The sequence below is a fragment of the Lathamus discolor genome, chromosome 1 (genome assembly GCF_037157495.1).
Source record: "Lathamus discolor isolate bLatDis1 chromosome 1, bLatDis1.hap1, whole genome shotgun sequence".
Lineage (NCBI taxonomy): Eukaryota > Metazoa > Chordata > Aves > Psittaciformes > Psittacidae > Lathamus > Lathamus discolor.
Genome location: NC_088884.1, coordinates 3267158 through 3282721, shown reverse-complemented (window position 1 = coordinate 3282721; position 15564 = coordinate 3267158). Strand labels below are relative to the sequence as shown.

The 15564-nt window shown below is 47.3% G+C and overlaps 1 protein-coding gene across 2 annotated transcripts in view; it reads left to right on the top strand.

Moving 5' to 3' along the window:
• LOC136009184 (store-operated calcium entry regulator STIMATE-like) overlaps positions 1–15564 on the top strand; it is a 35928-nt gene that overhangs the window by 11017 nt on the left and 9347 nt on the right. For both annotated transcript variants that reach the window (XM_065669270.1, XM_065669311.1), the window contains exons 2-4: positions 4053–4101; positions 5255–5350; positions 7920–8041. In XM_065669270.1, the coding sequence (XP_065525342.1) occupies positions 4053–4101; positions 5255–5350; positions 7920–8041 (267 nt within the window). The remainder of the gene's footprint in view (positions 1–4052; positions 4102–5254; positions 5351–7919; positions 8042–15564) is intronic.

Here is a 15564-nt window from a genome sequence, read left to right as displayed (position 1 = left end):
CTTGGTGGCCTACAGACCCCTCCAACTGCAGCATCATGCTCTTGGCCCCATGAGCTGAGCACGATAGGTTCAGTTTAGGTACTTCAGGCTCCTCAAACAGCTAGGTTGGTCCAGGGGTCTCTTGTTTATGGGTGAGTGTAATGCAAGTGGCCTTTTAAAGGGTATCAGGGATGATAGACCTTGTTTGTGTTGATGGAAGTTATTGCTTCATCAGGGATTGTGGTGGTAGGACAAGGGGTGATGGGTTCAAACTGAAGCAGGGAAAGTTCAGGTTAGATATAAGGAAGAAGTTCTTTGCTGTGAAGGTGGTGAGGAGCTGGCACAGGTTGCCCAAAGAAGTGACAAATGCTCCATCCCTGGCAGTGTTCAAGGCCAGGTTGGACAGACCCTTGGGCAATATGGTCTAGTGTGAGGGGTGTCCCTGCCCATGGCAGGGGGTTGGAACTGAATGATCTTAAGGTCCTTTCCAACCCAAACCATTCTATGATCTTGTGGTGGGATTTGGCTGGATAAGGGAAACAATGTAGTTTTTCTGGACAGGGATAGGACACAAACTGCTGCATCAGTGCCTCGTGTAACTTGACGTGACTGCTGCTTCATTGCTCATTAATGTCAGTAATGTATCAGATCGTTGGAGTGCTGGTTTTCTATGGGTTTGATAGTGGCACTAAAACCCCTCCATGTGCTTGATTGAAATCCTGGGCTGTGGGGATTGTCTTTTCATATATTGTGCTTTCACCCTGCCAGTAAAACTAGTACAAAGTTGTACTTCTGGAATGTTGAGGCTCAGGCAGGGAAGTTCCTGCATCCTTCCCGGCTGGACCAGGAAGGCATTTCCCAGGGGAATGAGCCCAGGCTGTCCCGTGGGGCGGATGTGCTCAAGTGCATCTGGGCTGAGCAGGTCAGTTAATTACTGTCTAGATACAGAACAGCAAAGAGCCCTTTGTTTGGGATGTATCCATCTAATGTGTTAGTGCTTTATCCCAGCCTTTACTGAGCCTGCTGCTGGCTCTGCTTCTCGAGGTGGGTTTGCCTTGTGGTCTATGTATGAGTTTTGCTGTCAAAGCTGTGTATTTCCCCACTGAGCAGAGGAGGAAAAAGCCTTACTTCAGGTTATAACCTCAGTCATTCAGATTCCCTGTGGATATGTTATGGGATGCCCATGGGACTAGCTACTGTGCTGTGCCTGAATTAGATCAGTTCCTGGCTCTGAAAGGGCTTTTTTTTTTACTTGGAGGCTATTTGCTTCTCTGCAGTTTAATTAACTGAAAGGCTAACGAGTAAGAAGAATATAAATCTGCAAGAGAGCTGAATATCAAGTCCTGTTTAAAACTGTGCTGTCCTTATCAGCAGTGTTAGTGATCTAAACTGGGCCAGAGGTATTGAGTGTGCCCTGTTCCTCTGTCCTGGGTTCAGCAGTAGCAGTTATTTTTCTCCTTCTTAGTAGCTAGTGCAGTGCTGTGTTTTCATTTTTTGGCCTGGGAACAGTGCTGATAACGCCGATGTTTTCAGTTGCTGCTCAAATGTTTGTTCTGACCAAGGACTTTCTGAGCCTCATGCTCTGCCAGGGAGGAGGGGAGGCTGGGAGGAAGCAGAGACAGGACACCTGACCCAAACTGACCAAAGAGGTATCCATACCACAGCACGTCATGCCCAGGAGGTAACTGGGAGTTACCCGGAAGGGCTAGTGGACTGCAGGGTTGGACAAGGTATCGGTTGGTGCTCGGCTGGGGGGAGTGGGGCGAGTTATCAGTCAGCTGGTGCTGAGGTGTTGTATTCTTTCCTCTTGTTATTTCTTTATCATTATTATTATTGGTGGTAACAGCAGTGATCTGTGTTATACCTTAGTTACTAAACTGTTCTTATCTCAACCCGTGGGAGTTGCATTCTTTTCGATTCTCCTCTCCGTCCCTCCAGGAGCAGGGGGAGGGCAAGAAGGGGGGGAGTGAGTGAACGAGGTTTGTGGTTGGGTTTAAACCATGACATCCTCCCATGGGCAGTAAGGAAACTCGTGTCTATAGGAGTGCATATCCTTACCCTGCTGGAGAGCAGAAAGAACATGCAGCTCTGATGTCCCTGCTTTTATCTATGTCCCTGTCTCCATACCCAGAAGTTGCCCTGGGAAGTGTCCTCATATGCCAAGAACTGTTAGCAGTGAAAAAAATCCCTTTGGTTGTACATTTGAAAGCAGTGGATGATTACATGAAGCTGGGTGGAGATGAAGAAAGAATAGCTGTGATGAAGTGGGATGGTGTGTGTGTGTTCTGGCTTCTGGTTGCTTTTAAAAGGAGCTACAGGGCTTCAAATTGTGAACACTTGGTTATGATAAAACCTAATCGTGTTTGGGCTCCTGTAGTCTGTGTCCTCTTCAGTACTCACTGCAATGGTTTGCCTGGTTTTGGGCAGAGCTGGGGTGTATAGCAGGATTTGGTGATTGATGCTCACAATTGGTACTCCTGGGGTGGTTTCTCTAACAGGGTTGTACACTGAATATTGATTCACACTCAAATGTTCTGCTGCTTTCAGGCTCCCGGTTTCACTAGATGGCACCACCAAGCAGCGGCTCTGCTCTCATCCCTGTGAGGATGTTAGAGAAAATGCACTGAATGTTTATTTTTGACCATTTCCCTCCAAAACCATCACAGCTCCTTATTTTTAACTCTGGATCCTGTTGAAGCTGGCAATGCGTATGGGAAACTGATTGTGGCAGCTTTAACCTGCTGTTGGTGACAAGGAGAGTGATTCCAGCGGCAGAGCAAGGATGGGGAGCTGCATCCTGTGTCTACCTGAGATTTGGAGGCAGCGTGCTTGGGGCAGCAGTTGTAATGATGACGTCTGTAGCTCTGGATGTAGCTGTTGGCAACCTTACCACAATGCAAGACAGTGCCACTGAATGCCCTTTACTTCTGGGGTATTTCTTTCTTCTAATTAATAAATCTAATGCAGTGTAAAAGCCTCTTCCGCATCTGCTTGTTCCAGAGCAGAAAAACCTGTAGGTTTAAAGGGAGAAGAGTTGGCCTGGTAGTTGGTGCTATCTAAGATAGGCTCCTAGCTGGAGAAGACAGCAAACCAGTCAAAAATGACTTCTGCATGAGATATGGAACTTTGTATTTTTCCATTAGCAGCTCCTGTTTGTGCATGCAAAAACTGGTTGAGCCCAAGGAGAGCATTGGAGCTCTGTGTCAAATTAACTAGGACCTTCTGAGATGCTTCTGCAATGCTCAGTTCATGGAGAGCTTGGGAGGTAGAATCCCAGAATGATTTGTGTTGGAAGGGACCTTCAAAGCTAATCTAGTCCAATTCTCCTGCAGTGAGCAGGGACATCTTCAACTAGGCCACATTTCTCAAAGCCGTGTCCAATCTTGACTTTTCAAGGAAGGAAGAGTTGCATCCAGTATCTTTCTTAGGGCATATTTTTGGTGGTACTGAAGCCATGTGTCTAAGACCACTGCTCCACAGTGGTAGCCAGTGGGCATGCAAAATACTGTGTAATGAGATAAGGTTTTAATACTAGCTGGCATGGAGCCATGACAGCTCACAGGGGGTTTGGGGATTGGCATTGGTACCTTCATGCTGGAGATGCGTGCAGGGCACTGCATCCTTCAAGGTCTTCTGGTCCTGTTATCTGCAAGAGGAGATGGCTTTGTGGCCCTGCTGTGACCCAGAAGTTTAGTGAACTCATGGGCCATAACCATTTCAGTGTCAGTACCATTATTTGTTTGCCTGGAAGAATTACTAGGGCTGGTAGATAGTGATGATCCCTCCCTAGCTTCCCTTGGGTCACTTCCCATGGCATGATCATGCTGCTGCTGAAGGATGCCAGAACCAAACACCTACCTCCCAAACACCTCTACTGTGCCTCCTTCTGACCTATGGGTGCACAATTTCTCTCTGGTCAGTTGGGAGCCAAGTTGCTCGGATTTGCTCAGCTTTAGACTGGGGAATACTGAGGGTGCTCCAGAGTTCTTTGACTGCTTTTGCATTGAAGGTTGGCACAGCCTGCACTTGTGTTCAGCTCTGCTGGTTGATGTAACCTCTCATTCTCTTTGCAGTAAAACGATTTAAGGAACCAAAGGCAGAGAGGCGTCCCTGGAGGATATGGTGAGACTTTAATTTGGAGTTTGATTAGACCATGTATATGTAATACTATTTTCTCTTGTACTGACAACCTTCTAGACCCTCTGAATATCACAGAATCCCAGAGCGGTTTGTGTTGGAAGGGACCTTAAAGCTCATCCAGCTCCAACCCCTGCCACGGGCAGGGACCCCTTCCACTGGAGCAGCTTGCTCCAAGCCCCTGTGTCCAACCTGGCCTTGAGCACTGCCAGGGATGGGGCAGCCACAGCTTCTCTGGGCACCCTGTGCCAGCGCCTCAGCACCCTCACAGGGAAGAGCTTCCACCTTATATCTAACTTGAACTTCCCCTGTTTCCGTTTGAACCCATAACCCCTTGGCCTGTCACCACAGTCCCTAATGAAGAGTCCCTCTCCAGCATCCTTGTAGGCCCCTTCAGACACTGGAAGCTGCTCTGAGCTCTCCATGCAGCTTCTCCGGGCTGAACAGCCCCATTTAGTCATTAAATTAAATGCTCTGCTCCCAAGACACTTCAAGAGAGTAGCTGGTGCTCCCTAGAAGTAAAATTCTCTGCCCAGCTCCTCTAGAAAAGCTCGGTTTTACTGTAGGTGATGGAACGGAGAGGTTTTAGCCCACATGCCAGCAGATTGGAGGGGACCGTCTCCCAGACAGCGTCAAGTCTTGTTCTTCAATTCAATTAACCGTTTTGGTGTCCTTTGACCCAGCTCAGGCATAGCCCAGTCCGTGTTGATGTAAGGTAGCTGGGTATTGCTACCTCTACAAAGGATCTCTGTCTATTGTAGGGTTTATGGGGTGTAGAGAGGTGGGCATATGGGTTGGGCTTGAAGTACAGTCAGGGCAGCTTGGCAGCTTAGAGCTACCAGTCAGTGTTAGTGATGAAAAGGCTGTCAGTCTCCTCAGTTTGGTTCTTCCTCTATAATAACTTGGGAATTCAACCTAACTCCCTATGCATGGGTACAAACACTGTAAGTCACTGGTGTATCTGTTTATATTCTTTTTCCTTAAGTATCTGAAGTTGTCCAAACTGCCTCTTACCACCATGCACAGCTTCTTGGACATCAGTGCATCTTGGAGGGAAGCAGATCCACACAGGGCCCCTGCTTGGGTGACTGCTCTGCTGCTGGTGCTCCAGGACACTGATCTTTGTCTTTTCCTCCAGGTTTTATGATACATCCAAGCAAGCAATAGGTTCCCTCTTCATCCACTTTGCCAATGTTTTTCTGTCGGATCTCACTGAAGAGGACCCTTGCTCTCTGTAAGTATATGAGGTGCTTGCATTCACATCCTATATCTGGAAAAGGAAGAAGCAAGCCTGCTTGGAAATGTCATACATGGTGGAAACTGATCTATTTGAAGGACTAACTGGGGATAAACCGTCTTGAACTTGTTTTCAGGGTATGGGTTATCTAATGGTCTTTGCAGTCTGACAGAGATGAAGTGATGGGGTCATGCTTTTGTGACGATCAGAAGTGTCTGGAAATGTACTGGCAAAAAACGACAGTAAATAATGCAGTGTGGTCTTGAGGAATTGCCACTGAACACAACCAGCTTGTACCCAGGTATACAAGAAGCCACCAGCATCCTGGCCTGTATCAGCACCAGTGTGGCAGCAGGGCCAGGGCAGTGATTGTGCCCCTGTGCTGGGCACTGGTGAGGCTGCACCTCAAATCCTGTGCTCAGCTCTGGGCCCCTCACTACAAGAGAGACATTGAGGGGCTGGAGCGGGGCCAGAGAAGGGCAGCGGAGCTGGTGCAGGGCCTGGAGCCCAAGTGTGATGGGGAACGGCTGAGGGACCTGGGGGGGTCAGATGGAGAAGAGAAGGCTCAGGGGGGACCTGATGGCTCCCTACAAGTGCCTGAGAGGAGGATGGAGCCAGGAGGGGCTGGGCTCTGCTCCCAAGGAGCAAGGGATGGGACAAGAGGAACCGGCCTCAAGCTGCCCCAGGGCAGGTTTAGATGGAGCTGAGGAACAATTCCTGCCCCAGAGGGTGCTCAGGCATTGGAACAGGCTGCCCAGGGCAGGGCTGCAGGCACCGGCCCTGCAAGGGTTCACACAGCGTGGAGACGAGGCCTCAGTGCCATGGGGCAGTGGTGGCCTTGGCAGTGCTATGGAATGGTTGGACTGGATGAGCTTAAAGGTCTTTTCCAGCCTGGTTGGTTCTATGGTTCTATGTCAAATGTCCTATTTGTTGGAGCACCAGACTTGGTAATCTGGCTGGTCTCGGGGCAGTATTGAGAATGTTTTCCTAACCATGTGGGTGAAGGTCCAATGTATGGATGTGGTTTTTGGATATTCAGTTGCACCTACCACTTGTAGCCCTGTTTGGGGGCTTTCTAAGCCAGCATTTGCACTTAATATAGGAGTGCCATCTTTATGTCAGACCAGCCACTTCACAGCTACAGATTTTGTTTAAGAATTAACTTTATCCTGTTTTGATAAACTCCTTAAGGCTTCAGAGTGCTGCTGAAAACCTCCTGGCCCACCTCCCTTTTATGTATTGAAGTGCTGCACATTGATATGTTTCTTAAAACAGAAGTCTGGGGCTAAATATAGCCTCTGAAATGATTCGTTGTCGTTTTAAACATACACTGTTAAAATAAGCCTGTTCATACTTGTGAAAGTGCCCTTTGGGTTTCAATGTATGTTTTAAGTTTCCCTGTGCTGCCTGAGTTATCATCATGAACAGGCAGCTGAAAACCCTACAGCCCTGTCTCTGGGCTTTGAGGCTCCCACACTACATGTCCTGCAGAGTGTAAACCATCAGAGCCTTGTGTTTGTATCAGAAGACTCTGATTTCAGCAGCATGTAATAAGCTGTTCATAGACTTTGGATGTAGGAAAAGTTAATGTTGTGATTTCAAAAGCAGATGGTTATTTTCAGTGTCTGTATTCAGAGGTAGGATCAAGTTCTGGATAAGGAAATGTTCGTTCCTGTAGCTCTGTGCTTGGTATTGTCTTCATGCCGTAGAAATCTGGCCTCATCTGACAGCAGATATTCCAGTAATGGAAAACTGGCCAGAAAACATCAGTCTGATACCTTTTTCCTCTGGAGTTCATTAAAATACCAAGTCCTGGATTAGAGCTTGGGCCCTGCAATCTGCAGGAGGTCTCCTGCTGCCGGCACTCTGTCCAGTGAGGCTTAAACATCCAAAGCTGCAGAGCAAGTCCATTGAGCCCGTATCTCCTGGTAGGGATGCATTCAGCTCCTGAATCTGCAGTGGGACCCTGAACTGGAGGCTTTTGGGGACCCCAGGGTGCCAGGAAGCTGAGCCAGGACCCATCACCTCTCCCAAGAGTTTCTGCCTCTCCATCTGTGTCTCTGCTCATAGGAGCCTCTTATAGCTGCTCACTAAAATGGACTTTTTTTCCCCTCCTGTGGCACAGCTGGCAGAGCAGATGTGGTGTCCAAGAAGCTTCCATTTCCTTGTATGAAACTGCAGGAATGTTTGGTTCTGTTTCCCTTAAACTTGGGATTTCATCCTAGTAAGGACAAATGATGCTGCAAATGGAAAGCCTCCTTTTTGGGGGTAACTCTTAAGCAAGGCTAGCCCAGAAAGTGTTTAATGCTGTAGGAATAAGTGAGTGATGCCAGAGACTTGATGGAGCCTGCTCCCTTTTATGCTAAACAGGCTTTGAGCTAAGAAATTGCTGGTAAGGCTGTAGGAAAATCCAGTAAAAGAGTGAGGAAGTGAGCTTGGACTATTGAGTGGGGTTTTCTTTTAAGTCTTGGTGTGTTTCTTATGGATCCCACACTGGAAAAAGAAAATTTTTGAATAAGAACACAACTGAAACCTGAGTTTTCCTCTCCTGCCTTCTTTTCCTTAGCTACCTTATTAATTTCATCCTTGATGCCACGCTGGGGATGCTACTGATCTGGCTTGGTGTGAAAGTTGTCTCCTGGATCGTGCAGCATAAGAAGTACACGTACCTGGTCTTCGGAGAATATGGTAGGTGTCATAACCATAACTGCTCCCAGCTGTGAATGGGGAGAAGAAAATGGGAGGAATTACAGTCTGGGGATAAAAACACGTGTTCTTCTGGGAGCTCATGGAGTGTAGCAGTGACCAGTGTATTGTTAAATGCTGGCACATCACTAGGGCACAGGTACCTCTGCCTGCTGCCTTGCCAAACATACCTGAGCATAGCAGGTTGGTGATTAAATCCTTGAGTGGATAATAAAGCCCAGGGCATGCATATGATAAATTAAGGTATTTAGGGGTGGTGTTGGTGACTCTTGTGGGGTTCTTTCAGCGTTTTTTTCCTAGCCTCTTAGCTCAAAGCAGGGAGGACTTCTTGCACTTGCCTTGAGCTGTTGTAGGTATCAAGAGTAGGACCCAACCTGGCCCCAGACCCGAGTTCTCAAATGACTTGTGGGGTTGGGGGAGTGAGGGTTGCCAGATAACAACAACTACTACTAATTATTATTACTATTATTATTAATATTATTATGAATAATATTCTGCATGCCAAGGTCTTGCTTCTCTCCAATTCCTGCCTTGAGGCAAAGTTCCAGCAAAGCCTTTATCAGCTAGCCCCACTAGAGGGTAGCACTGCTCTTCAGAAAGAGCAGAACCAGCTTTAAGGGAAGCAGTGCTGCTCTGAGGCTGCAGGGAAGGGGAAATTAACCTTTTGTCTGTTTGAGCTTGGAATGGTTGGAAGGGACCTTAAAGATCATCTCGTTCCAACCCAATATTTTTGTTATATGTTTTTATATTTTTCCTTATATTTCCTTATATCTAATATAATGACAACTTCAGCCTTACTCTAGAAAATACACCCTATTCATATCACTCACATTCCTACCTTTAAGATGTTAATCATTAAGTCTATTCTGAAGGTAGTCTTATTGCTTTCTATTTTTAGTAGCTGGTCTGATAACTGAGCTGGTGGAACCTGGACCAAATGAGGATTATCATATAGACCCTATTAGCTTGTGAGCTCTTATTCAGGCTCGCATTCAGCATGTGTAAATGGATCATGGCACAGAATGGAGGGGGTGGTTGGGTTTGTGAAACAGCAGAAGCAGCTATTGCATAGATGACAACAGGTGGGTTGAGATGATGGGACATGAGAGGACGGAAGAAGGCTTAAAGGCAGCGGTGATCTCCAAAGCATGTTCAGCATCCTGATAGCATCTATTCGGTGGGGACTACCTATTTTTCCTTAGTGGCTTATTTCTCAGAGTGCTAACATAACACATATGAGACAGAAGAGGAATCCAGTTATTCTTGGTTCATGGATGGCACTTTTTCCGTTTTAAGCAGCAAGGACTCGAAGCCCAACCACAGCCATCCCAGGACACAGCTTCATGTGCCACGTCTGCAGTTAAGCAGAAGCAAGCATCCAAGTGTATTGACAGCTTGCTTTAACCCTGCAGAGCAGTAATGAACTTCTGTTGAGCTGTCACTGGCCCCTTGCAAGGGCTGGCTTAGACTACAGAAGCAGCTCACTCCTCTGAGGAATTCTTGCTTTCATTAACAGTAATAGAAGTTACTGCTGTTGCTTGCTTGAATTTAGCTCTTGAATTGGGGATTGAATATCCCATCCACCGAGCACTGCTCTTGGCACAGGTCTCTGGCCAGAGTGACCACAATGGAAAAGTCAAGTAGGAGTCAAGTGGCATGTCTGGTGCTACCCTGCTGTAGGCGTAGGGAAGGAAAACACTGCTGTTCTCAGCTCAGGTGTTAAGTAGCTTCCAAAACAGTTTGGAAGATGCCAGTAAACTCCATGCAGTTTGTTGCAGGCTCCAGCAATAAGACTCATTTTCTGGTCTAATTGCTGTACCAGACTTTGTGTTGCTTCCCTCAATTTTCCTGAGGCCCAGAAACATCTCTTGCAGTCCTGCAGAGGAGGAAAGGCAGAAGGGAAGAAGCAAATCCATGTTGCAGACAGTGCTGAGTGCCATTGCTCCAGCTGTCAGAAAAGACTGGTTGTGTCTTTGGCCAGTGTAACCAGTACCCATCTAGGGTGTGTACTGGGGGGGGAGGAATCTATTGCAGCTGCTTCCTTTCTGACCCTCCAGCTCTTAGTTGCATCCCAAACCACTGCAGTTATCCTTTGGTTTGGGCTCCAGTGGTTCCTTTTGCTCTGCTGCTGGTAAACCCATCTCCACCACTTCAGGTGGTTCTTCCTTGTGCAACTGCAATAGCTTCATTAATGGACAAGCAAAGAAAAGGGAAGGAAAAGCACCTACATCTGTGCTGTTCTTTTAAGTGTCCAACCATCCAGAGCTGTTTAGAAAGGTCAATTACTTCCATATGTCCAGAAACCAGGAGACAGCCATTCTGAGATCAGCTTCTCTCAGCCAAAGACTGCTGCAGCCAGGAATGGCCTGGTTTTCAGCTAGTGGAGAGTCAAAGGCTCCTATAGGCTTGTGTTCCTCCATTTTTGCCCAACAGCTTGTGATTACTCTTTGGACTGCCTCTAAGCACAGGAAACAGCATTTTAAGTGGCTGCTGTCTCTTCTGAAGGTGCTTGGCTCCAAAAAACAAAGATTGGAGAGCTTTATTCTTCAGCTGGATTCAAGTAGAGAATGATGGTTGCCTTACACATACCTAAGGCTAACAAACTCCACAAATGCTCTGTACACCATTGCTGTAGCGGGGTAGCAGCAGACCATGTCTATAGGTGTTCTCCCTATAGGGGACTTCTGCATGAAAGAGAATTTAAGTTGCAAAGGACCTGGGAGGTGAATACTCAGGGTATTGGAGGTGCTGCTGGGCTTATACGGACTGAGCAGGGGAGATGCTGGCTGGAGTCAGAGCATGCAGATGAAGCCTGAGTCAGTTTTGTGCCCTGCCTTCTTCTTCCTCCCCTATCCCAAGGCAGCACCAGACACCCAGGTGGAAATCTATGGGTGGCTGCAGTGTCCTGGCATTTAGCTGTGTCTAATAACTCTAAAGCATTACTTAAAAGAAATACTCCAGTATTTCTGAAGTAAGCAGATGCTATGAATTTGCATTAAGAGATGGTTTCTGCAGTGTGCAAGTAAAATGCTCTAGGGGAGTATTAAGAAACAAGTGGGAGAAAAAGAGGGTGTCCTTGCTTGAAAACATCTCTGTGGATGTTGACTTGTGTATGACTCTGGTTGTAGTCACTGATTAGACTAAGCTTGATGCTCTGTGCTCATCCACTGTCTGGAAATGGAAAGACATGTTGCTTGGGGGCCTTTAAAGTCTGTTTAGTGCCCTGTTGAACTCTTCTTGTCAAGCTTAGTTAGAGGAAACTATGCTCTGTGCCAGCTGCTGAGTTGAACTGAGGATCCGTATAGGCTGCTTTTGGCTCTGTTGTGATGTTATGGAAATGTTGTACAACAGCCAAGGGAGCTGGCTGCTGGTGCTTGAGGAAATACTGCTGAAAATAGCCCTAACCTGAGGGGGTGTCCTGTCCTTAGCATGCCTGGCCTTTCTGCCCCAGGACCAGGGGGGGAAAGAGGACTGAGGATCCATCCTCACATGGTCAAGTGTGTGGTCGGGTCCCTTGCTCCAAGCAGGGGTGCAAACCTTTGAACCTGCTGGATTGAGATGACAGTGGCAGTGTTTATCCCATTACAACAGCAGTGTCTCCAAGAACCAAAGGGACCAGAGCAGTGACACAGCAAACTGGGAACTGATTCCAGCTGTGCAATCACTTTAGTTCAGATGTAGAACATGCCAGAGAGGGTCTGGGGTGTCTGCTGGACCCATCTGACTGCTCTGGTGCATCAGATCCCAACCTCTGAAAACCTATTCTTGGCCTCTAAGTGAGCACTTCTGTGCAATTCAGAGGCTTTTTCTTACCCTCCTCTGTACTTGGTGCTGTTACATCCCTTGGGTTTGGAGGTAGCATTTTGGTGTATCTTAAGAGGCGTTCATTGACTCTTTCTATCCCCACCATGCCACCCAGCACAACTTTCAGTGCTCTCAAATACTTGTTTTTCTCACATCCACCCCAAACCCTCCTCTTCGGCTGTGGTTGAGCTTTTTTGCTACCTGTTCAGTGCACACACAGTCCCCAGATGACTGTAAATAAAGCTCTTTGGCAGCAGCATGTGAGCTATGCTGACAGCTTGGTACATTAGGCAGGGTGGATTAAAACGAATCCTGTTGTGTGGTAACAACTCAAATGCCTCAAGCAGAGCTGCTTTTGCTGTATGAGCAGCTGGGCTCCCACACACAAGAGGAATATCCAAGGTGTGCGTTTGGATGAGGTTCTGGGCACTGGTGGTCCTAAGTATGCATCAAGGAGGTTTTTCTGATGGTGGGGAGCACCAGCAGTGCTGCTTGAAGAGCAAAGTCTAAATGCAGTGTGTGCATCCTTTGGGTGAAGGAGGATGTTTCTATCAGGGTGGCTATAAGCAGGTTCACTAAGCTAAAAGGAGAGGTTGGTGGTGAACTCAGTTCATAGAGTTGACGTGTCCCAAGTTACCTTCCTGTTGGGCTGGGGACAAGAAACTGAAAGTGTTCAAAGGGAGCATGATGCATGTGATCTCCTAAGAGGTGTGATGTGGAGGCTGCAAAGATCCTCTGGACCAGTTCCCCACTCTTCTATGAGGAAAGGGAAGCTCTGGACACAGAAAAGGAGAGCTGTTTGGGGGTTTTGTTTGGTGTGTTTTAGCCTCTAGGTAGCAGACTGGGTTTTGCTGGCTGGCAATGTTATGTGGCACTGACAGTCTTGTTAGTGCTCACCTAGATTTAAGTCATGGAAGCACTTCATGCAAGATGGATCTTCTCCCATCCACGGAGCAGGGCACCTCTGGACAGCACTGTATCCATTAAAGACATTGACTTGCATCTGAGGATGCTTCTGACCATCTTGCTGTAGGAAGTCGGCACCTAAATTTAGGCGTGTGGCTAGCTGATACCAGATCTCCTGTCTTGCTTCCTAACTGTGGAAGGAGATGTGGCCAGTCTGTTTCATGGGCTTGTCCAGGGACCGCACCAAAGGCTCCCTCTTCCACAATGAGATGCCAGCAGGTGGTGATTTGTGTGTTACTGGCATTAGTCAGAGTTAGATGGATTAGTGGTGAGTTAGACTTGGATGATGGCCACTCTGGTGTGGATCAGTGATCCTTCAAACCTGCCAAGGTAAGGAGCAGCCACCTGACATCCTTGGTTAAGAGGAAACAAGCCACTGATTGATATCCATTTAACATATACATATGTATTTATATATTTGTATGTATTTGGGTGGCGTGATTTAGTGGGAGGTGTCCCTGCCCATGGCAGGGTGGTTGGAACTGGATGATCTTGAGGTCCTTTCCAGCCCTAACTGTTCTATGATTCTCTCTATATATACACACATACACACTTTCAGTCCCATGGGGGTGCTGGGGAGGATCTCTTCGTCAGGGACTGTAGTGACAGGACAAGGGGTAACGGGTTAAAACTGAAACAGGGGAAGTTTAGATTGGATATAAGGAGGAAGTTCTTTCCTGTTAGGGTGGTGAGGCACTGGAATGGGTTGCCCAGGGAGGTTGTGAATGCTCCATCCCTGGCAGTGTTCAAAGCCAGGTTGGATGAAGCCTTGTGTGGGATGGTTTAGTGTGAGGTGTCCCTGCCCATGGCAGGGGGATTGGAACTAGACGATCTTGAGGTCCTTTCCAGTCCTAACTATTCTATGATTCTATGTTTTGGTACGTTGCTATCAAATGGTGGAATAAGGAAAAATATACATATGCCCTTGCTGGGAAGCAGATTCCCCTAGAGCTGGGCTTGATTGGATACCAGCTCTTAGTAAGCCCTGGTATGACCTGCTGGTCTCTATGGCCAGAGCTTATGCAAGCCTCTGGTGTTGTCTTCCTTTGCCGCGTCTCAACAGTACTGTGCCAAGAAGAGTGGGGCAGAGCTCCCATCCCCTGCCGTCCCACAGCATTGGCATCTCATGGTGGGTTGGGTTCCCGTGCACTGATGTAACCTGAATTCTGCCAAATTCCAGCCCAATCAGTGTTGCCAGGGGTTATCTTCATATTCAAGAGTAAATGCTGCAGCTTTCCTAAGTCAGATACTGTAGCTCAGATTTGCAGACCTGAGATATTCTTATGAGCCTGAGAAGATGATAACCAGCTGGCAGGGTACTCACAGAGGGCTGAAGCAAGCGCATGTAATAGATATAGCACCATTATTGTTGTGAGCAATACAAGTATGCTATTACTTATTACTTGGTGAGTATCCCATTGGAAACATTCATATTTAACTAGCATCGATTCTTTCTGAGTGAATTGATCTAAAACCCCAGGTGATGGAGCCCCTGTCTCTTGCTCAGACAGTGAGTATCACATAACCATCCATTCACTTCATCAGCAAGAACATTAATTCTGTTTAGGATGGAGAAGTTATGCTTCTTATATTGGAAATGGTGACCAAAAGCCTTCAGACTACTGCTGGTAACTGGGTGGGTAAGGCTTGGCAGGGAGCAGATGGCAAGGGATGTCTTTTTAGAGAGGGGGATGCAGGATACCAACTGGTCCTTGTATGGAGGAGGGTCAGTCCAAGAGTATCTTGTCTTTGGGGATTGTTTTGGGATTAGTTTTAATTTGGAAGGGATTGAGCCTGCTGTTCTGGTCAAAATACTCCAGGAATTTGTGAGCTACTTCTACAAGGCCGGTAGGGGTAGGGGGAAAAGTTGGAAGGGTCCATCTCTATGGACTTTCCCTGGTTTGAAGAGGTGAGAAGAAAGGAAGTCTCTGGTACCTTGACAGAGGGGTGCCAGAGAAGGGGCAAAACAGGTGATTGATGCCCCAGAGCAACACGTGTTTGCAAGGAACTGTTTGAGTGGGATGCTTTCTGGGTTTTCAAGCTTTCCCTATATAAATGATTTTAGTGGTCTGTGCTTTGAGGAGATGGGATACTTACCCATTGCACAAGCAGAGCTTCTTCCCTTCAAATCCCTGTATCCATCTAGCTCAAAGTAGCTCAACACCCTGGGGAGGATACTGGCAATGTCCATCAGTTGCTGAAGGAGAGAGGAAACGTGCATCTCCAAGGCCTGTATCTTTCCCCCCAGGTGGATGAGAGCATGTTGGTTACCCAAACCAAGATTCACAAAGTTGATCCACTCTCCTTATTGTTCCTGGGAATGACTTCTCTATTAAGCGCTTGTGGTATTACTGAGCCCTTGAGAGCACAGGAGCATCTGCTAGTGCTGGCATTGCTGGATAAACAGGGAATTTCAGGTCTTTAGGCAGAGCCAGAGCTGTATCTCTCCCCTTTTACAGAAGCTGCTTGCCTTGTGAGACACTTGTAGGACTTTGGCTCCAACAAAGCCATTGATCTAGGAAAAATGGGTGATGCAGGAGGAGATGCAAGGCAAGAAAGTTATTAGTGGTGGATTTCTCTTGGTGGATTTCAGAGGCAGGTTGGTGTAATGGAGAGTGGGGCAGGAGGCAGATAAATACAGGTAGTGTTAGCATCTGCTGGGTACATAGGGCTTTTCGAACCACGTCTAAAATCTGTCATTTGCATGTCCTTCAGATTAACCAGAGGTTTGCTTA